Here is a 21,489-nt window from a genome sequence, read left to right as displayed (position 1 = left end):
CCGACATCTGGAGACTAGCAAGTTGCCTGCCCATGACCTATGAAGTCCTTTGGTTCATGAGAAGGAGAGGAGTTTTTGCCAGAATAATATACATACATACATATCCCAATGACAAGAACATTCATTTACTGATGTTGAGACTGCTAGGCTATAGCAGACCTAGGGAAACCAAAACATCCTGATTTAGCCTAGGTATAAAGGAAGAAAACTGTCCTGCATTATTATGACATGTTTGGTTTTAGGATATTATGGGGTCCAGTCATTTGTATTGGCTGTTTCAGTTGTCAAAAGGTTAATAGCTTAGAGGTCAGAAGTTTCCTTACAATACAGAACTCTGTGCTTATAGGCACAGGAGATTATAAAGTGCAACTAAAGGTTGGAATGGTGGAGGTGGGAGAAAGTTCAATTCAGAAACTGTGCTTTGCGGAAATGAGCAACAAACTAACCTCCTAGTTTGTTTGAGCTGGGGAGAGGAAAAAAAATAGACAATAGAAACCAAAGCTAGCAAAGCGTTAAGAGAAAAAAGTGAGAAAGAGAAGCAAGGAAAGAAGTCAAAAGAAAGAGAAGAGTCAGATCTCCTGCCACTGATAGAGTGAGCTGAACCAAAGGCAGTAAGATGTTGCTTGAATAAGGGGAAGATAAAGTAGGGACATTGTTTAGTTAGACAAGCTGGATGTGCTTATCCCTGGTAGTTTTATTACCCAAGTGCCCACATGCTTTTATGTATATTGTGTACATGTCCTTTCAGTTTTTTTTTTAAATCCAAATGGTATTTTCTTCAGTTAAATTTAAACCTTTTTATTTGAAATTTTGTGGTCTCTTTTAGCCAACCCACTCTATCTGAAGACCTAGAGTTTTGTGGTTGGTTGGTGAAGGCAGGCACAGAAATAAAGATCTCCACCCAAAGGCAGCAGAAAAGACCACAAAAGAAGAAGAGCAAAAAGGAGTGGAGGCACGCTGTCTTCCCTCACTGGTCCATGACAGGGTGGAAGAGAACATCCTCACACGTCCCTGCAATCCACAAGCACGGCAGCTCTTCCCCGTGCTGATATGAGCTAAACAGGTGAGCAATGAGCCTGCAGTGAACATTATTATCTTTAGTCAAATTCTTCACCAATGCTAATAAATCAAATCCAAAATACCTCTAGCAACAAACCCACTCTTGCTCCTTGGAGGCATACCAAAGCCATCTTGTTCTCAAAGGCCATGAACTCTACTCACCTCCTAGTCTGCAAGACTATACTACCCAGGTTTTTCTACACAACTTCAGAATGATATTGTGCAATTCCTTCCAGCCCCACCCCACACTCTTTCCTGAGTTGCCACTTGTCCATTTATCCAGCCATAATCATGTTTTGCAATCTTTCCTGCACTTCACCCTAAGATCAGCAACAAAAATGGTTCTGCCTGCAACAAATAACCTTTCATTGGAGGAAAAGAATCCCATCCCACATCAAAAGGATTTTTAGAGCATATCCAAGGGATTCAAGTGACTGTGCCAGGCCTATTGTAGTTCGAACAAATGCAAACCTTCCTCAGCAGTTTCATGTAGGCAGCTGCTTTCTTCTTGTACTGAAGCATGCACTCGGCAGACAAGGGGTTGATGAACTCCATTCCTCCCTTAGGCCCATAGCTCAGTGATGCAGTGAAACAGTCTAAATTATTGCTGAAGAAAGAAGCAACCTAGATATACAAAGGCAAACATGTAAAAAGCTGAGTTGCTTGGACACAATGCTAAAGCATAGTTTGACTCACATGTTTCCCACCCCATGCCCCACAATAATAAGCAATATTTAGGGTGAGAGTTAAGCAGTATTATAGAAAGTTGGCTTCTTTGCTGTGGCATTGTTAAAATTAACCACAGTTTAGGGTTTACACAACACACTAAAGTGCAGTTAATCTAAAATGAATCTCAGCAGAGGAAACATGTAGGCTCAAGGTCCACCTGGGTTCATTCTTAACCTTTTTTGAATAACTCAGCTGTGTCTGGGAAGAACACTCTTATAAAGAAAGAATCCATACAAATTTCTGCAAATAAAAATGACACAATTTGGAAGGCTTCATCTTGTCTTACTCAAGCCTTTCTTAGGAAACATTCTACATTATAAACTTAACCATACAAAGTCCTCCAAAGATCTGACTTACTAGCATACTAAATTGTAGTTTAAATATTGAGAATAATATTTTTTTAAAAAGCAAGTTTCTAGTTTTATGCACAGTTATCTGCTTTCAGAAAACAAAGGCGAATTTGGGCAACTTACATTGGTGACACTAAATACTATTCAATGGTTTTCTCCAGAGATCAGCAAGGTGACCCCACCCCACCCCAATTTGTCTCCCTAGTTGAAACCCAACAGGTTAAAGGAATAATCCCTGTAGCCATGGGATGTGCAGGCAGTCCACTTGGAAAGCATGCAGGCCACTCCCATCTTATCTCGCTTTGAAAGGGCCTTTGAATAGCTGCAGATCAGGATCCTATGCCCTCTCCAAGGTCCTACACACCTTGGCCTTTCCCACAACAAAATCCCAAAAAGCATACCCACTCTCACTCCATTTTCCAGCTACACACACGTCAGCATGGAAATGTATGCAAGTATCACCTAAATTGAGCTTACTCTTTGAATTGTATATTTTGGCTGCAAAATTTTATTCCACCTGGCAGAACGTATCACAACAATTTTGTTTGAAAACTCCTGCATTCAGGAGAACTGAAAATTTTTGTACATGCAACATCTCTAAGTCAGTATTAGTTTTAGGATATTGATTTAAGGCGCCACTATTACTCCAAGTAGGAAGAGAAGTTACCTTGCCTGCTCCATTAGTTAATGCTCCGACAGATGATAAAATGCAGTCATTGGTGGTGATGAGCTTTTGTGTGGCTGTGGGCAGTTCATGTTCCAAGGCGGCTTTCTGACTGTAGTGCTTGTAAATATCTACAGGAGAAATTAGCTTGCTTCAGTTGGGCACACAGGCCTACCACACCCCTACGGACGTCTTTTCAGAAGTCGGTGCTATTGCTGACAGTGCTTCAAGTGGAAGGATGTCACTGCAGAATGGAACACCAGCAAATGTGCCAACAAGGCAGCTCCTTCATTCAGACATCTGACCACTTATTTTTGAGCTCCTTGAAGATTTAACCAAATAAGGTGATGGAATGTGCACCAAGTAAATTGGCAGCTATTCCAAATCCCCAAAATTCACAGCACTGATACTCTACCATTGCTTAGGTTAACTTTAACTCAGTGGTGACCTCGAACAGGAGTGCTGACCCTCAGGCTGATGGGCCAAATCTGGCCAATTCAGGGTCCCAGTCTAACACTATGGAGTTAGTCCAGGGGCCATATGCCTTCCCTTGAGCCCACTACTTTTATCTGGATTGGCCATCTCCAGATGATTTCCTAGCTTTTGCAGCTTTCCCCACTTCCCAAAGGTTGAAATTCTTCTCCTAAAGCTTAGTTACTGGCAGTAGGATCTTTAAGCAAAGTATACTGGTGGTTTTTGTGTTTTGGCCTTGCCCATTTTGCCTTTGACCCACGCACACCTGGAATGCAGGAGAACTTCTCTGAAATGGAATTCAGCCCAAAGGCTGAAAGAGATCAACACCCTTGGCCTTGGTTGAACATGCACAATGCCCTTATGTCTATAAAGTCACCCACTATTCCCTAATCCCAGAAATTACTACATAACTAGAACATGAGCTTGTCAGTTTAATTGAATAAGCTCCATATTGGTTGACTGCACCTTTCATGACATCATGAAATCCATGAAGAGTTGAAGCAATGTATGTGAACACCGAGATGAAATTTGTTCGAAGCAACCGATCTGGTTTTGTGCCTAGAGGTTGAATGAAGAACAACAAACTGAAATTCAATGACTAGTCTTGGAAAAAAAAGAGGAGAAAGAAATTTGCCAAAAAGATATGGTTAGACAAGCTAACAAGTATTTTCTTCAAAGCAATCCATAAGCCTGGCTTAGTCAAAAGGCATGAGCAGGCAGTCCAAAAAAGAAATAGCTTGCACTCAATGATTCTCCACTTTCCCCATTCCAAAACAGAGGGAAAATCTATATGCATTAGATCCACGGCAGTGCTAAACTGAACTTCATAACAATTTCATTTTTCTAGTCGAGCAGGGATTTTTGATCTGGGATGGTGGGAGAAGCAGACAAGAATCATTACTGATGCCTATCAAATTATGAAAATGCCAATAAAATGCATTTAAAGGTAATCTTTAATATTTTTCAACCACTGTCCTATTATATGCCACTGTTTTCATTCTTATCTTCATGATACAGATACCAAATCAAGAATTTAAGGGAATTCTGTTTAAAGGGGAAAACACACAGGGGTCTGGAAGAGCCCATAAAAAGTATGAGCCCATAAAAGGCTCTTCCAACCTAAATGTTCCCAGTATAGAGCAAATTAAGCAGCACGGATCTATCAACCAGTGTCGTTCTACATTTTGTATGAGAGGGGATTCACTCAGGATATATTCCTGAAGGCCTGTCAGCTGATGAGCTATATTTTATTTATTATTTATTAAAACATTTCTATGCCGCCCCATTCGCCGAAGCCTCGGGGCAGCTCACAACATTATGGAAGGTGTTCCACTTCCGTTTCATGGAATGTTTAGGCCAGGGCATCAGGGAGACACCAAAGCTGGATGGAACAGTATATGACTGCCTTGGTTCAGCTGCATTCATACCCACATGAAAAGAGGTAAAAAGGCCATCACGCTCAGGCATACTGGAGCCAATCAGCAGGTAAGCTGCATGGACCATTTGCCTGGTGCCTGCTCAGGCTAACCAGCTCTTTTGCATCCCCCTCATTTTACACAAAAGGCCAATCCCAGCAGGCAAGTTTGCTCTTCAAGTGACTGCCACATAATGGCAGAACACAGCCCACCTCATTAAAGATCACTGACTTTAGAGAGGGATAGTACACTTTCCCTTTTCCAAACGTATTTTTAAAAATCTTCACGAAGTCTAAAACATTCACTTCTAAGCATCTAAGATGGGATTTCATTTGAGAAGGAACACTTGCCCCAAACCCAGCAATTTGCACTAACCTGCATAAAGTGTAATTTGTTTAAAAGAATTCCTTGCATCACAAGGTTTGCTCCAAGCTCTTCAAAAGCACATTAACCTCTGCAATATCAACCTCTCTCGGGATGTTTTATTGAGAGATTAGACAATTTTTATGTATAAAGCAGAAATGAAAGTGCTTGAGAGAGCAAAATAGCCAAAACAAAAACTCACTGCAATTTGGGGAAATGGTCTCCTTTAAAAACTTTTTAAAAAACATAATGCCCATTTGAAGGAAAATTCCAATACAGCTGTAGTTTCAGACCATCCCTGTTAAACATAACTAGAAATTCTCTCATTCAAATTGTTCGCAGGACTGCATGTTCAATAGCTTATAATTACAGTTAAAGAATAATTGCAATGCTGAGGTAAGAGATAGCCTTTCAAGATCTATTTATCTATATTACAGTTTCCCTTTTACATTTGATACATGCCTACCTTAACATCCATTTTCTGCCCTGCAAAATCAACATTTCATACATCATGCTGAACTGCCATTGCCAGCAACCAAATACTTACTGGGTAAGGCAAGGAGGCTAATATATGTGTGCAGCTTCTCAAAAACCGCTGTCAGCTTTTTCATGTCACTTTGGAGCTCCAGGTTCCTGGCTCTTAACGCAGCTGTGCAAAGAGAAGATTCACACTCTTCTTCCAAACTAGGAACATATGAATTTATGTTTTTAGGAGTGAGTATTGTAGCAGTGCTGGTGGTTTGTTTTTGTTTTAAACAACATGATTTGATTTTTGGAAAATATAAAAAAACACTGTAGGACACTTTTCTACATTTCTGGAAAAGCAATATATAAGAAGCTTCCTGGGGATTCTTTGAGACTGGCAAAGAATTGACTTTAAAGAACATACTTTGATTGTTCCTTTGCTGTTAGAAGTCACCTCTGGCCACAAATGATGTGCTTTCAGTACTCCAGTGTTTTGCAGCCATGAAACTGGGTACAGGGCCGGTGTTCTCTTGCTGCTCATACCTCCCCTTGACCCAGTTCAAGTGTTATGCAGCCTATTAGCATCCCAACTAATAGGAAGACTGAGGCTGTTTGCCAGTACTGTCCCCACACCACTCCACTGCACTGTGGGTCTGAAGCAGGAAGCCTGCTCTATAGTCTGCTGGCTCCAATTTGCCTAATAAACCTACACCTGTAGAACAAACTCCCCATTTCAGACCAGCCTCCCCAATTCATGCAGGCGGACCAGCTAGCATGGACAGAGCTAACAAATCTTCTGGACAAGTACAAAAGATGGCAACCCTAAATCTATATTCCAGAATCAAATGCATTGTTAATATTTGTGTATTTGTTGCTCTTTCCCTCCCAACATCTTTGAAAGGAAGAATAAGGCTTTTTAGATTGAAAGTTCCTGCTTTTTACTGATGGATTGGTAAGCTGCTCTGGGACCCTTTTTGAGCTGAAGCATAGGATACTTAAGTAAATGAATGCTGCAAATGCATTCCTGGCATTCCACACGAGTTTGCCTGCAAGCTCTCTGTACTCCAAGTAACCTTAAAAACATGGTCTGTACAAGCCAGTAAGAAACTGGGGGTATTTGGAAGTAGATTTCTTGCACTACAGCAAATGGCAAAAGGTAGAAGCTTCCATTTGGCTGCCAACTCAGGAATGCCGTTGGAATCATCTGCTTCTGTTGGTTTTACTCAAGCTGCAGAAAACCTCAGGTCAAATAAATCGGGCTTTGACTGACAGCTGCAAACTGTATTTGGCTTGTTAGGTGGAACTGTCATTCCTCTGTAGTTAATACATCAGAGGAGAACAATCATATTTGATGAGGCAAACTTTATATCAGTTGACCCATGATTGAAGGGTTGTTTTCAGTGTGGTATGCTACTGTAATAGGTAATTTGGAAGAAAATATTAAAGGTTTCTTCAATGGGCCAGTTCACATGTAATGATAGCCCACTCAGGGAGCTATGTGGCTAATGCGGCAGGTCACAAATCAAATAAATAAATAAATGCATTAAACAACCTATGGGCTGTTGAGGATGAGCAGAAGAGAACTACTTCCATTTTTAAACAACTGTGTATGCTTGGCCAATTCATAGGTTGCTGAGTATAACCTGCAAGCTCAGATCAATGGTTAGTACAACTACAAATCACAAGCTAGCTGATGGGTAATTGAGCCCCTAAACAACCAATTGATCTGGGTGTGCATGACATGCTAATCAACCAATGAAAGGCTGATTGTAGGTTGCTAATTAAAGTAGAATTGGTAGGTTTGTAAGCAGCAATGTGTTCCCACATGAAAAGCCCATGGATTGTTTAACCCATGGGTCCTATTTGCAATGCATGGGTCACTGAGTGGTAGCTTTTGCTTAAGTCCTCACACTTCCTTCAGCATGTCAAAAAGGAATCTAAATCAATGCTTTAGTAATATATATACTTCAATATAAATTAGTTAGTTAAATGCTGCTGCCTGATCACCTGGATTTAACTTAAGTCATTTTATAGCCCTTAAACAATGGAACACTTGGAAAGTCTCCATCACCTTGAATACTTTACAGCAGAAAGCATTTGTAGAAGTTTTAAAGAAAATTATGGCTGAATTAACATTGGAAAGCTCTATATTTTAACTTTTCTAAGAAGATGCTCAAGACAGGCATTGACAAATTCCCATGGAAAAGATGACCCATGCATATAGAGAAGCCCTCAAACACTACAGAAATATAATGCAAAAAAAATTCCAAGTATTTAAAAGATCTTCTATCCTGCCTGTTAGGTTATTCCCCCAGCTCAAGTTAAGAGATCATGATGGGACATAGAAAAAAGGCCCTTCGGGTAAATAATGACAGTTACTATAAAAACATTGAGAATGGCTACCCTAAAAGTTTTTCATGGTATAGACTCCTATGAAAATACTCAAAAGCCCATGGCATTGTTTTCAGATACCGTCAGAACTTGAACATTACATGATAAATTGTGCATCATGTTACACATCCCAATCAAGAGGTCAATAGGGGAAAATACCTTTTTAATTGATAAGGAAGAATCTTCCTGAGAAAGCAGACATAAGATGCTAAGTAGTCAGAAAAGGATTTCAATTTCACAGTTGTTTCCTTTGAAGAGAAAATGAAACTGTTTCAGAGATTGAGTACCAACCTGTTCTGGACAGGGAGTGTGACAACAGGATAATCACATTACCAGCACTGTGACGGTGTCCTCCGTGATGCTCTCAAATACGTGTACCATTCCTTCCTCCAGAGGACGAACAAAGGATGCATTTTCATGGAGGTACTGTGAGAACTGAATGAAGAAAGATTTGTCAGTCATTCCAGTTGATGCTGATTGCAAGGTCATCACCACATTTGTTCCCTCGTCATGGCCACATCTGCCGCCTCACCGGCCCGTGCCCACCACCACCGCCTTTCAACTGGCCCCGTTGAAAAAGTTTGAGGACCCCTGCTCCAAAGGGTCATCGCTGAAAAGTTTCTCTCTCCAAGCCTCCATCCTGCCAGGCCAAAAAAGGGTGGAACACTTGAAGAAATTTATAATCCCAGTGAAGAGCAGGCTGGTACTCAAATACTGCAATCTGTGGGAGGGGGATTGCGGGGGACTCTTGGCACTGAACATATGAAATTGTTTGATACCAAGAACAAACCATTATGTCTGACAGCAGCTTTCCAGGGGCTCAGGCTGGTGTCCCTCAGCCGCTTGCCACCTGACAGCAATTGAACTTGGAATCTTCCATATACAAAGTGGGAGAATTGCTACTCTCACAGAACAGCTCTTCTGCTCTCATTGTTACAAAAGGGTTATTAATAGCGAAATCCTGTCCACTCTAAAAAGATGTAGCCAGCTGACATGTAGCAGATTTATCACTGGTTCACTTTAAGCTAACTGGTTAAAGTTCATCCCAAGTCAGCTGACCTTCTGATTTAAGGGTGATATAGTGTCAGTGGCAGAATCAATCGGAAAAATCTGGACGCGCTGTTCTGTATAGGTGTGGAAATTCAGAAGGGCGGTCACCAAATCTTGAACGAAGCCCAGTGCTTGACCAGCCAGGTCACGAAGCTTCAACTGCAAGGTACAAAGAGTAGCAGCGTTACTTTGAGGGACTTCAGTTTCTGTTTTACTAGGGGCCTTTCACAACATACTCCTTACTAAATAAACTGAAATTACAAATACAACAGAGGCCCTTGCTACTGCAAAGGCTATTCAGTTGGGGAAGTGAAATATATGGCCTTCAGTACAGCTGTAGCAAAAGAAATGTTGGTGCTTATCAGTAATTTTGAGCAGTATTAAAGCTACTCAGAGGACCATATGCAATGGTTGCAAAAATGGAGAGCAGCTCAAACAACCAATCTTCCTCTTCCCTGCCTCAATCCCACAGCCCCTGATACTCCTGAAGAGTGGGAGCTAAGTTGCATGGGCTACAGAGCACACAGAGTTATCCAAAATTGGGTGGAGGGATTTTGTGCCAGCTGTGGTATTAAATGGCCCTGCCTTGCAGCAGCTCCCTTCCTGGACTCTAAACCCCAGCTCCCATTTTAAATGCAACTAAGTAGCATGTCAATACCAAAGCACATTTATTTGTTTCAATATATAAATGGCCATCTGAATTCATGTATTCTTAGACCTAATTATATGGGAATCAACATTAGAGCTACACTAGCTCATAACTTTACACACAAGATGCCACGAAATTTGAGACTTAGCATTGCAGTTTTACTCACCTGTCGTCGTCTATTATGTAATGGCACATTCAGGGCATTATACTGGCTGCACCCTAAAAAATAATTTAAGGTATTCAGGTATATTATTTTCCCCTCTAATCCTCCCCCTTAATTTAATAGATGACAAGCCATTCAAGAACAGGAAAATAACATTTCCAAGCAGAACTGCCAATACCTATTCTGGATACTTGAAAGCATACAGGCTAAAAGTTCAAATGAGACATTGGTAGATGGATGTGCCATACAGAAAAGACACTTCAAACACCCCAAGGAGAACCTCCATCCCATGAGGTGAAGGCAGCCATGCAGGTTTCCCATCCAGCCCATGGAGGCTTGGGTACCCTTGGCAAGTCCTGTCCCCAGAATGCGGAATGGGACTTGGGGAGACTAGTGGAGAGAGGATCAGAGAGGATCACTGACTGGTCAGTGATAACAGCAGGAACTCACCATATGCAAGCTCACCTCAGAGGCATGGGCTGGAAATTTCCACCTGGCACCTTGGCCAGGCAGGCTCCTGTATGTACAGCCATTCCCTGGCCAGGGAAAAACTTCATGCCCTAAAGCCAGGCCTCCAGCTGTGGTGCGAGGCAGAGAGTGCTCCTCTGCCCAGTGCCTCCGTCAAGGAGGAGAGAAGCCACCTCAGTCTCCTTCACTCCTCCAGCAGAGGGTGGCTGAGAAGCACAGGGGACTGAGCTATGTGAGGAATGCAAGGCACAAGTGAAGCTGGCACCTCAGTGGCCAGTAGAGGGGCACCTACTGTGAACACCTGCCCTTGACAATCTGAACGTACGACAGCAGCAGGCAACCCATGATAGCCCTCCTCATGCTTTTGCTACAACTCCTAGCACCCCAGCCACCCTAGGTGGAGACACTCAACTTCTGGAGACACTTCTGATTTCAGAGCAGCCTTCCCCAAACTGGAGCTTTCCAGATATGTTGGACAGCAGCTCTCATCCCCTCCTGTCCAGCAAGGCCATCCCGCCTATGTATGATGGGGTGCATAGTTTATCTGTCTCAGTGGTGTCCCTGTTCAATCACAAAGATCTGAAATCAAGGACAGCTTCAGCTATTCAAACAAGAAGTTACAGCAGATAAGCAAGCGATTCAGGACTTCTGTTTGACATACACCTGGAACTGCACAAAAGGAAGGGGAGAGGAGTATGCTTTCTGGGTTACAAAAAAGGGACAGTATCACATTCTGTATCTACAGTGCTCACAGTCATCCTCAAGTAGTTGTACTTCCTGCACCTTCTTGCATGTGATTGTCTTAAAAGCAGCATTGCTACCTTACATATGTTCTCAAAGGACTATGCATAGGGGAGACATGGTTATACGGAACCCAACATACATTCCATATATGGTAGCCTCCTGCCACGTGCCCCATCCCTGAGGTTTTATCCCAAGTACGGTTTACCCTATCTCTTCATGCACTTACAGTAGACTTGAACCCATGTCCTACATCACTGGTTGGTAGAGGTGGAGAAATTAATTACATCACAATATATGGTAGGATGTTCTATCCATTATGGAAAGAGGGAAATGGAAGTCAACACAGGGTTGCTGTTTTCAGTGGAAGTTCCATGTTCCTTAGCAAAAATAGCTCTGGCCCTCTGAACTGTAGTTCAAGATTGAGCAAAATTAAGTTAATCTGTGGGGAATAGGACAGAACATTCTCATTGCTACAGTCTTCTAAATTTTGTTCCTTTAACAAAGAGCAAAATCAATGAAATACCTACTTGTGTCATTGAAAGGTACTTTGTCACTGATGATGTGCAAAGACTCCTCTAATCTGCTACTCAAGTCAGTATGAAGATTCTTTAGCTGCTGCTGGCTGGTGATAAGAAGAAGACAACAATATTGACTATTAGTTTTGCTTTTCTTTTTTTAAGAAGCTGAAAAATAAAAAAGCAGAATGTCAAAGACATTTACTAGAGATGTAACTCCAACAGCCACATAATTGATGCACTATCAACATCCCTTGAGTGACCTTTTCCCTCAGCAGTTAGAATATTTAGGAACATTCCAAAGCATCACAACTACAAAGCAAAAGGCCACAAATGCATATGTGACAAGCAACACATTTTCATTGTTTATATTAATGGGAAATCAATGAAGGTTTTAAATCAAACTTAAATTTGAATTCATTTTAACTGTTTTGGTATCTTTTCTATGAACATGAAGATTTCAGCCTAATCCTAACTATATTGTCATCGAACCTCCTTTCATTTTTGTAAATTGCACATATGTAAGCCTCTGGAAAGAAAACAGGCTTTTAACCATCTTTAACAATGTCTCCACTGCCACCTAATCAACTTTATAAGTTCTGAGCTAATTTGGGCCCTCAGTATGCATCATGATGCCAGTGCCCTGGAAACAAAGGTGGAGTCTATGAAACAGTGCTATGTCTTCTTTGCACCTTTCCACATCTGTATGCACACCAGGAGCAGTAGCAGCTGTCAAACATACATGTAGTGCACATACCATTGTTTTAAGTGTAGTGCTCACACATTACCAACAATACTTTGTCATGCACAGGTACTTGACCTAACTTCCTTATAAGCACCTTTCTGAACTGTACATGCAGCTACAGCATGTCTACTGTTGGCTATGCTGGCTAGAGCTGATAAGAGTTGCAGTCCAAAGCAACACACATTCTCCACTCCTTTCCTACAGAGTATTTTATCTTTATTATTGTATGTATTAAATAAATACATGCACATATTCTATACCACACAATAGCCAAAACTCTTTGGACAGCTTACAGTGACACACACAAATACAATATAAAATACACACAGCATTAAAAACATCATAAAACATTATCATATGAAAAAATTAAACCCAAATTTAAAACATATAAAAGAGTTATAATAGCTTATCCAAATTGAATCATAAGATCAATTCAAGCAGCTAACAAAGGCCCAGTAAACTAATTAAATGGCCAGCACTGGAGGGCAGACCTAACCTGGCCCTGAAAGGATAGTAAGGTTGGCACCAGACAGGTTGTAGTAGGGAGGATGTCCCATAATCAAGGGATCACCACTGAAAAGGCCCTTCTTGTTGTTGCCAACCAAGCCTCTCTTGGAGGTGACAAATGAAGCTGGGCCCCAGGTCTTGATCAGTGTCTCAGCAGATTGTGGGTAGGTGAGGCATCCCATTGGTTTTTGTGGTCCCATGCCACGGAGGGCTTTACAGATTAAAATCAGCATCTTCGATTGGGCTCAGAATCATACAGGCAGCCAGTGCAAGCAGGCCACAATTGGTATTAAATGCTCAGACCATCTGGTCCCTGTTACTAATCTGGCTGTCTCATTTTGCAGAAGCTGCAACTTCTGAACAGTCTTCAACGGCAGCCCCAGATAGAGTACATCGTAGTTACCTAATTTAGAGATTATCAGAAAATAGATCACTGATAGCAGGCGATCTCTGTCGCAATAGCAGCATAGCTGGGCCACTAGCCAAAGCTGGTAGAAGGCACTACAAGCCACGGAAACCACCTGGGCCTCAAGTGACATTATGCCTTAAGGAACTCCCTCAAGCTATAAACCTGCTCCTTCAAGGCAATGAATACTCTCCACCCTGCTCCCCCCACACCCCCACAAGGAACCTGAGGTAGCTTACATTGTCTTTCTCGCCATTTTACCTTCACAACAGATAAATTAGGTTGAGAGTCAGTAATTGGCAAAAACATCACCTTGTGAGCTTCACAGCCAAATGAAGACTAGAATCCAAATTTCCCAAGTCCCAGTTCAGTGCACTAATCACAATACCAAACTGGCCCTCTGAAGCTGCCACTCCCTGAAACTTCAGAACCCATGTGTCTAATGAGCAACATAGGCCATAGAACTAACTCTGCACAAGGTTACAATTTATGTCTGTGTCTGACAGACACTCTAAGAAGCACTAATAGTTATTTTAGAACTGGAACTAGAATCCAGATCTCATAAGTCTCCCAAGTCCCAGTACTTAAATCTCCTAAGCACACTTAACCACTACACCACACTCATATAGTTTTAGTATCGGAACCTTCTCCAGATACACCTCAATAAAATTACGTCCTTTAAAAAAAAAAGAAAAGCATACCATTCTTCTGTTCGAACCCTGCAGTCCTTGGCTTCCCTCTCCAAGGTCTGAGATTTGATCTAAAAGGGAGTGGGAAAAGGAAGAGTAAGGTTGTCAATAACTATTTGCACAATCCATTGCACATCAAGATTGAGTGTGTTTTGCTATCTTAAGAATGTATAAGCTGCAATACTGTCAAAAACAACATGCAAACCTATGCTGAATGCTAGAAACTAACAATAACTGCCATTGAAACAATAAATAACAACCGGGTAAGTTCTTAAAAACAGACCCTTAATTAAAATGATCATCCAACTTGCAAAGACTGCTAATTGAAAAAGCTAGGTTTTTATCATTCACCAAAGGGCAAACAGTATCAATGTCCTGACAGACTTCTATCTCTTAAGAAGCAAAATATGAAAGTCTTGTGAGCCCTCACAAAGCCACTTCACTCCTCCATTCTTAATGAACAATACAGGAAGTCTTCAATTAACAATAGCTTCTTGTTACATTCAAACCAGATGATGGTTTCTGAACAACCAGCATATGATGCCATGGGGTAAAGCTGACTTCATAACTTGGCCTATTTGGAAGGTTTCCTGATTTACATGACAGTAGTTTACTAGAGCCTTGTTTAGCAACTCATGCAAAAAGAAAAGAGGTTGCATGCAGATACTAGACGCTTGTTCATTTCTCAGCTTAAAAGGCTGATATAAGATCATCAGAATGCAGCCACTGCAAGAGTCAGATTGGCCTTTGTGGCCAGAGAACCATGACATGGAACGCCTAGCTGGGAAACTTACTTCTAGCTTAGCTTTATCATTTTGCAGTTTTTCTATTGTATCCATGTACTTCCGAGTGAGGCCATCCACCACAGCTTGGTGTTGCGCAGCCTCCATCTCCAAGACTTCAAGTCTGCTCCTCAGCTCAGTTTCCAAGCGCTTGTGTTGCTCATTTGCCTCAAAAAACTAAAATGAGAAGGGTGGTAATGAGAAGTTGCCATGGAATGTTACCCAGAGGCTTGGCTTAGCACCAAGGACCACCCTGTAACTGGTCCACAGGCAGAAGTAGCAGTGATAATTTCCTGGAAGAGTTTTTCTGCAAAAATTAAATAAACAGATAGGGACTACAGCAGTAAGGAAGAGTGCATTAGCATGTTTCCCAGATAAAATCATTTGCCATAGGGCAGGGGTCTCAAACTCAACTTACCTGGGGGCCGCTGGAAGTAGAGTCTGGGTGAGGCTGGGCCGCATCAAGCGGTGGTGGTGGGCCGCTCATCCCGCGTGGCTCCCGGAGGCCGGCCCGGGCACCGCCGGCGCTTTGAAGGCCGCAGGGCCCCTCCCCTGTGCCCCGCCCATCCTGGCAACTGGCTTGCGGGCCGCAAGTTTGAGACCCCTGCCATAGGGGGAATATGCATGTGCACCACCATCCCCCTTGCTTATTCCCTTTGTAAACACCATGTTAGATCCTGATAACAGATCTCCCAGGTCAAATCTGAGTGCACCCTGACCTAATACTGAAACCCTGAAACACAGGGACAATTTATCAAAATACAGAGCATTAACTTATGTATCACATTACCTGCCACATTGCTTGCATGCTTTTTCACCACGTTTCCCTTCACTATGGCACAAACGCAGCATTTGAGATTTTGTCCCGCAACCTCCCCACACTATTAAGTTGATTCAAATCCCAATCCAGAACCAGACAAATGCAGTGACAGAACAGGGGAATTCTGCTTTTGGACAGGGTAGCCTTCTGGAACTGGGCAAATGCGGTGTACTACTACTTTTAAAAAAAAGGAAATACCAGACGTTGTTAGCTGTAGTGCTGAGAGTAAAGCAAGTGGGTTGCTAGGCTAAACACACTGGATGGGGAATATCTAGGTTCAACCCCCACCCCCCAGACTCCACTGCAAAGCTCTCCATGTGATCTTGGGCCAGTTGCTGTAATTCAGCTTTACTGCAGGGTTAATGTGAAGATAAAATGGGAGCAGGTGCATCTCTTTAGGAAGAAGTGCAGAATGAAGTGCTGAGGGACTGGGACAGGTTGTTTTGTGGTGTAGGAGGAGAGCTTTGCAAATATCCTAGACTGAGAAAAAACCAAACAAGTGAGTCCTAAATCAAATCAAGCCAGAGATTTCCCTAGAAGCAAAAATGTCAAAACTGAACCTGTCATGCTTCAGGCATAGCAGAAGACAAGACTCACTGGAGAAGACCATAATGCTAGAGAAAGTCAAAGACAGAAGTAGAGGAGGAGGAAGACAAACTATGAGATGGATGCATTCCATTATGGAAGCCGTAGTCTTGAACTTAGAAGAGCTGAGCAAGGCTGCCGAGAACACCACATTTTGGAAGGCATTCATTCATAGGGACACCGTAAGTCAGAGATGAACTGATGGTATGTAACAACAACAAGCTGCTACCTGTGAACCAGGTCTGTATATTGTTTTAGAAGATTTACCACTCTGATCAAGGAAATTAAGCAACTTACACACTGCCAAAGTACACACCTGAATATGCAACCGCTCATTCTCTTCTATCTTCTTCTGAAGGTCTTCATCAAATACATTTTTCTGTTCTTGACTCAACTGAGATACAGGTTCACCACTTTTCTAATAGGAAACAAAGGTATTTCTGCTTACTGACGGCACTTACAGACTACTGCATAAAAGAGCTCCTGTGAACAAAATATTGGATCTGCTTTCTCTTCTGTTATTTGGATTTCTTCACAGTTACTATTTCTGTGAAGAAGTAGTAGAATGTTTTGAGCAGTGTCAGTCACTAGTTTAAATTTCACCTTAACCACGAACCTACTAGATGCTTTTAAGCAGGCCAGTTAAAACCTCAGCAATGGCCAGGATTTTGTTCATCTCTCACTTCCTCACTGTGTAGTACAGAAACATCTGGAGGCTTGTGGGCAGTGCCCGGCTTGCTTCTTTCTCTCTTACACTGACCAATTATTAGGCTTATTGCTATTAATATTATGGCCCAACTGTGTGAACTGCTTTCATGGTATTCATTCTAGGCTGTGAGGAAGGAAGAGTTTGTGCATTTGCTAATAAACACTTTCTGTATTGCATTATTCTTAGATTACATTTTTATGGTATTTTTATATCATCATGCTGAGTATGGTGTATATTAGTCATGTATTTCTGTATTGTAAATTAGTGGGAAGTGATGAATAATATTTGTTATATTTATAAACCACCTTTCTCATACAATGAACGAAGAGCAGCTTACATCATCCTTCTCCAGTTTTCCCTTTTATCCTCATAACAACCTTGTGAAGCAGGTTAGGCTGAGAATCAGTGACTGGCCTAGTGAGCTTCATGGCCAAGTGCAACTCGAACTCAGACCTCCTGAACCCCAAGCCAACACTCTAACCATTGCACCACATAGGTTCTCCATAATGGTTTCCCAGGCCCTGTGGAAGTAGCACAGGACCATGAAGCTGGCAGACCTTTCTCGCAAATTCAGACATTCTTAATCATTACATTAGCATCCTGCTCCTCCTGCAAAGAGATGAAACTGAGGTACACTGGACTACCTTATTTTACCTTATTAAGCAGAAACATGGGAAGTTAACATATACTGAAGTCAGACCCTTGGCCTGACCTAGTTCCAATTCTTCCAGGGTTTCAATGACAGGAGTTTTTCTCACCCTACATAAAGGCACCCGAGAATGAATTTGGAAACTTTTGCATGAAAAGCATGTGTTCTAATACTGAGCTAACAATACTATTAACATTTGCACAATGTGTTCAAGTTTTTAAAGCATTTCAAATGCAGCATCCCTGGATGGTACAGCAGCATCCCTGGATGGTATCCCTGGACAGTAAAGTCATTATTAGTTATCTTCATAGAGTAGACACAGAAACCTGAGGCTAAGAAATAATGGCTTGCCTAAGACCCCTAGTGAGTTCACAGCACAGATGAGGTTCAAATCAAGCACATCCTGATTCATAGCTACCTCTCTTACCTACAATTCAACACCAGATCTTCTCTGAACAGACAGGGCTGATATACGATACCCACAAAGATTCAAAGATATGAACACATCTCTCCCTGGCCCAGTTCCAGTGCTCCTCCACATCATCCATGCTTTCTCTAAGAAAACCCCACTATCCTGACTGCTCCTTTTTAATTTCCTTCACGGTTGACTATAGTCAGGATTTCATTCAACTCTCACTTCCTCACTGTGCAGCACAGAAGCTTGTGGGCAGTGCCTGGCCTGCTTCTTCCTCTTATACTGCATTGCTGATTCTAGCAAACATGTTAGCAATAGCAATTTAATGACCAACAGGAAATGTACTATAAACTGTCTCCGATAAACCCGACAATCTATGCTTCTGTACTTACACAGTAAAATAAATGGTCAGAAGGAACATTGTGGCATTTAATGGATTCAGCCAGGTTAAACAACTTGGTGTGCTTCCATAATCCGTGACAATTGGAACCAATGGGAATTGTAGCCCAAAACATTTGGAAGACATCAAGTGGCCTGCCACAGCTTACCTAAGGGAGTCTGGCGCTAGCCACTGCTGAGGAAGGAGGCCATCGAGGAAGCAACCATTGCATAGTCCTGAGAGCTCTTCAAAGGAAGTGTGCAGTGTAATTTTAATAAATAAGCAGGGCATTTTAGGTGCCAACGGATAAGAAATGTTATCCCTCAGGCTGAATTCCTTGGTAGGCACAGGGACAAACACATACCCGTGAGTAAGTAGTTGAGCAGACATGCATAGGACTGCACTCAATAAAAGAAGAGAAGACAACTGAGGCATTCGAGTGGTAACTGGGAGATCTGGGTAATGTGGCATCAGAAGTTGCCATCCCCTTGCCTATTTGCTCTCTTCCTTTAGCCCAAAGGGAGCAGGTAAGAATGGTGACAGCAAGGAAGAAGAGCAGCCGCCGCATTGGAAAAATGCCTCATGGATGATCATGGACCAGTTACCATCACCAAGCATCATCCACCAAAGAAGTGAATGCATCCACCCAGCAATCCTATGCAAGGTTTACTCAGAAGTCACACTATGTAAACTGCTGCTGACCAGCTCAAACTCCCACCCTCCCATCCCAGTCGGCATGGAGTTATTGCAGCCTCACCAGCAAAAGGTTTGGTAATCCCATACCACCCATCTGTAGAGGAGGTTGCCAACTGCATGAATCCCTGTTCTGCCTTACCTCCTTCCAACCAGAATTCGTTGGAGATGGGCAATTCTGTGTATCCAGTGACCCTGCATGAGTCTCTGCACGGGTCAGGGAGCAAATCCAGAAGCAAAACTTGCTTTTACTGAGGCTATGCTTGAACTGTCAGAAGTTTGGCAAGTGGAGCTTTACAGAAAGCTTTACCTACGTTAGGAACACAAGAACAGCCCTGCTGGATAAGACCACAGGCCTATCTATACAGCAGAAATGGGCAAAGGTGAGATTATGAATGAATTAACAGAAGTACTTCCTTTAGCCACCATTCATCTTCATGGAGTTCTCTAGCTTCTAGCATGAGAGAGGAAGAAAAGTTTCTCTACCCACTTTATCCACACCATATATTATTTATAAACCTCTATCACATACTCCTCTCACATACCTTTTCTTCACAAGATGAAAAGCCCCAAACACTGTACTCTTTCTGCATAGCCAAATTCTTCAAGCTCCTGGATCATTTTAATCGGTCCTTTCTGTACATTCGTCTAGTCTGATGCCTACCTTCTTGTTCTTTCCTTTCGATTCACTTAATGCAAGTTCATCTTGAAGCAGCTCTACCCTCTTAGCCAGCTGTTGATTGCGAAAGGTCAAACTGTCCATTTCTTGCTGCAACTTTCTGAGTGACTGGTCCTTCATTTTTAGTTGTTCCTGTGTTTAACATCAGAAAGATCACCACACTAGGTTCTAGCATGGACTGACTTTGGCAAGGCAGGAGGTAGTCTTCAAACCTCCTTCTCCCTCAGTCACTTATTCAAAATATCATAACTTCAGCACTTTGTCCCTCTAGCCAGGATCAACATAGCAGGGTATAGACAGGAATACACTTATGACATTTAAGAGCCAATTGCTTCCTTTTTGCACTCACAATGTAAGATTTTTAATTTATTCCCACAACATACATTTATATGCAACAGGAAAACTCAGCAGTTCAGTACTGACTTGGAATAGGCATAATATATACTATTTGAAATATTTTTCCAGCTCTACTGGTTAATTCAATTTTCTAGAGGAATGCCCAGCACAAATTTATTTTTTAAAAAGGCTTTTGGGGTTTGGGTTTTCTTTTCTTTTGAATAAGAACTTCTAACTACCAATAAGAGATTTCCAGCTCCTTGGATTATCCTAGCAATACTGACCTAGAAGTAAATTATAGATATGCATCCTACACTGTTCCAGGTTATGCCATTTACACACATTAAAAAGGGTAAGGGATCCTACAAGTGAGGCTGGGCAAACATAGTTTTTATCTAGCCCCTCCATCTATATAATTTTCTTGCAATGCTTTAGAGAGTTAGGAAAGGATCCCACCTTAAAAAAACTAGGTGACACTGTTGAACATATGATCTGTGAACTGAAGGCATTTCACTCTATTCACGCTTTGAAGGCAAGTCAGAAAATGAGCACTTCACAAACTAGTTACAACAATTCAGTGCAGACAAAATAATCACTATATGAAAAATTATTCTTAACAGATACTTAGAGCATTTTCTTGTTGTTCTTTCAACAGTGCTGGAAAGCAAAGGTGGGGTTTTGACCCTCCTGCAACTGACAGTAAGTGATTCTCTAGCAGCAGAGGTGATAGAAGGGAAGGCTTGTTTCTCTTAGCCTAGGAGTGCAAGCCCTTTTCAAGCCCAGGGGTCAAAATCCATTTCAGAATAGATCTGTAGGGCCACACTGCACAGGATGCAGGGCCAGAAGCAAATGGGGAGTGGTCAAAACTATTAAAATTGCCAACACATTTTAGCTTAAAGAAATACTTTTCAGCTTTCTAGAATACAAGGAAAATGCACAAAACTGGGAAACCCACAACCAGTAAATGGAGGGAAAAGCATATGATCTTCTAGGGACCCCAGAAAGATCAGATTTGTGAGGTTCTACAACCTGTGAACCCTGTCTGAGCTTCACCATCAGCTGCCAACAATAAAATTTTATCTGCAACAAATGCACAGATAAGTTTTTGCAAGCTTCTACCAACAAGTGCTGCAGTGAGTTCATTTCTAAGCTCCAGAATGTTTCACACATTACATTGCAGCCAACTCCAGTTTGCCACTGCATGTACATTTATTTAGCAGAGAGACGTAAGCCAACGCTCAACAGAAATGTTTGATCATCTAATCCAGCAGCCAGTATCAGCATCAAACTTTCACTTTACTGTTTTAAGGGCTTACCTTCAGGGCTGCTGAATTTGCTTGCTCATCCACAACACCCTTTTTCAGTACATGGTTCTGAGCTCGAAGCTAAGAGAAAGAGACAGACATTCAATCACAGGAGAAATCATTAGCCCAGTTATAAAGCAATCAGGTTACAAGCTAATCATTATCTACCAGCAAAATCTTGTACCTGCCTTTAGGACAATATTAAATACATTTTGAGGACCACCAAAAAGCATGAAGACTATAATAGGAATTTAATAAAGAATCTAAATGAAATTTAAACCTTGGAAAATTT

At 41.8% G+C, this 21,489-nt stretch overlaps 1 protein-coding gene across 3 annotated transcripts in view; it reads right to left on the bottom strand.

The window, feature by feature from the left end:
* PPP1R21 (protein phosphatase 1 regulatory subunit 21) overlaps positions 1-21,489 on the bottom strand; it is a 46,516-nt gene that overhangs the window by 20,600 nt on the left and 4,427 nt on the right. For 2 of the 3 annotated variants that reach the window (XM_044428612.1, XM_044428613.1), the window contains exons 2-15: positions 21,210-21,278; positions 19,543-19,689; positions 16,350-16,451; positions 14,641-14,805; positions 13,859-13,917; positions 11,512-11,606; positions 9,776-9,828; positions 8,970-9,119; positions 8,244-8,345; positions 8,070-8,158; positions 5,602-5,738; positions 3,742-3,834; positions 2,806-2,933; positions 1,531-1,683 (exon numbers count right to left, since the gene is read on the bottom strand). In XM_044428612.1, the coding sequence (XP_044284547.1) occupies positions 1,531-1,683; positions 2,806-2,933; positions 3,742-3,834; positions 5,602-5,738; positions 8,070-8,158; positions 8,244-8,345; positions 8,970-9,119; positions 9,776-9,828; positions 11,512-11,606; positions 13,859-13,917; positions 14,641-14,805; positions 16,350-16,451; positions 19,543-19,689; positions 21,210-21,278 (1,542 nt within the window). The other variant, XM_044428615.1, reaches the window with a different exon arrangement.

Source organism: Varanus komodoensis, unplaced genomic scaffold (assembly GCF_004798865.1).
Source record: "Varanus komodoensis strain SLA01 unplaced genomic scaffold, ASM479886v1 scaffold2, whole genome shotgun sequence".
Classification (NCBI taxonomy): Eukaryota; Metazoa; Chordata; class Lepidosauria; order Squamata; family Varanidae; genus Varanus; species Varanus komodoensis.
The sequence above is the reverse complement of the archived record's forward strand: the minus strand, read 5'-3'. Positions and strand labels throughout refer to the sequence as shown.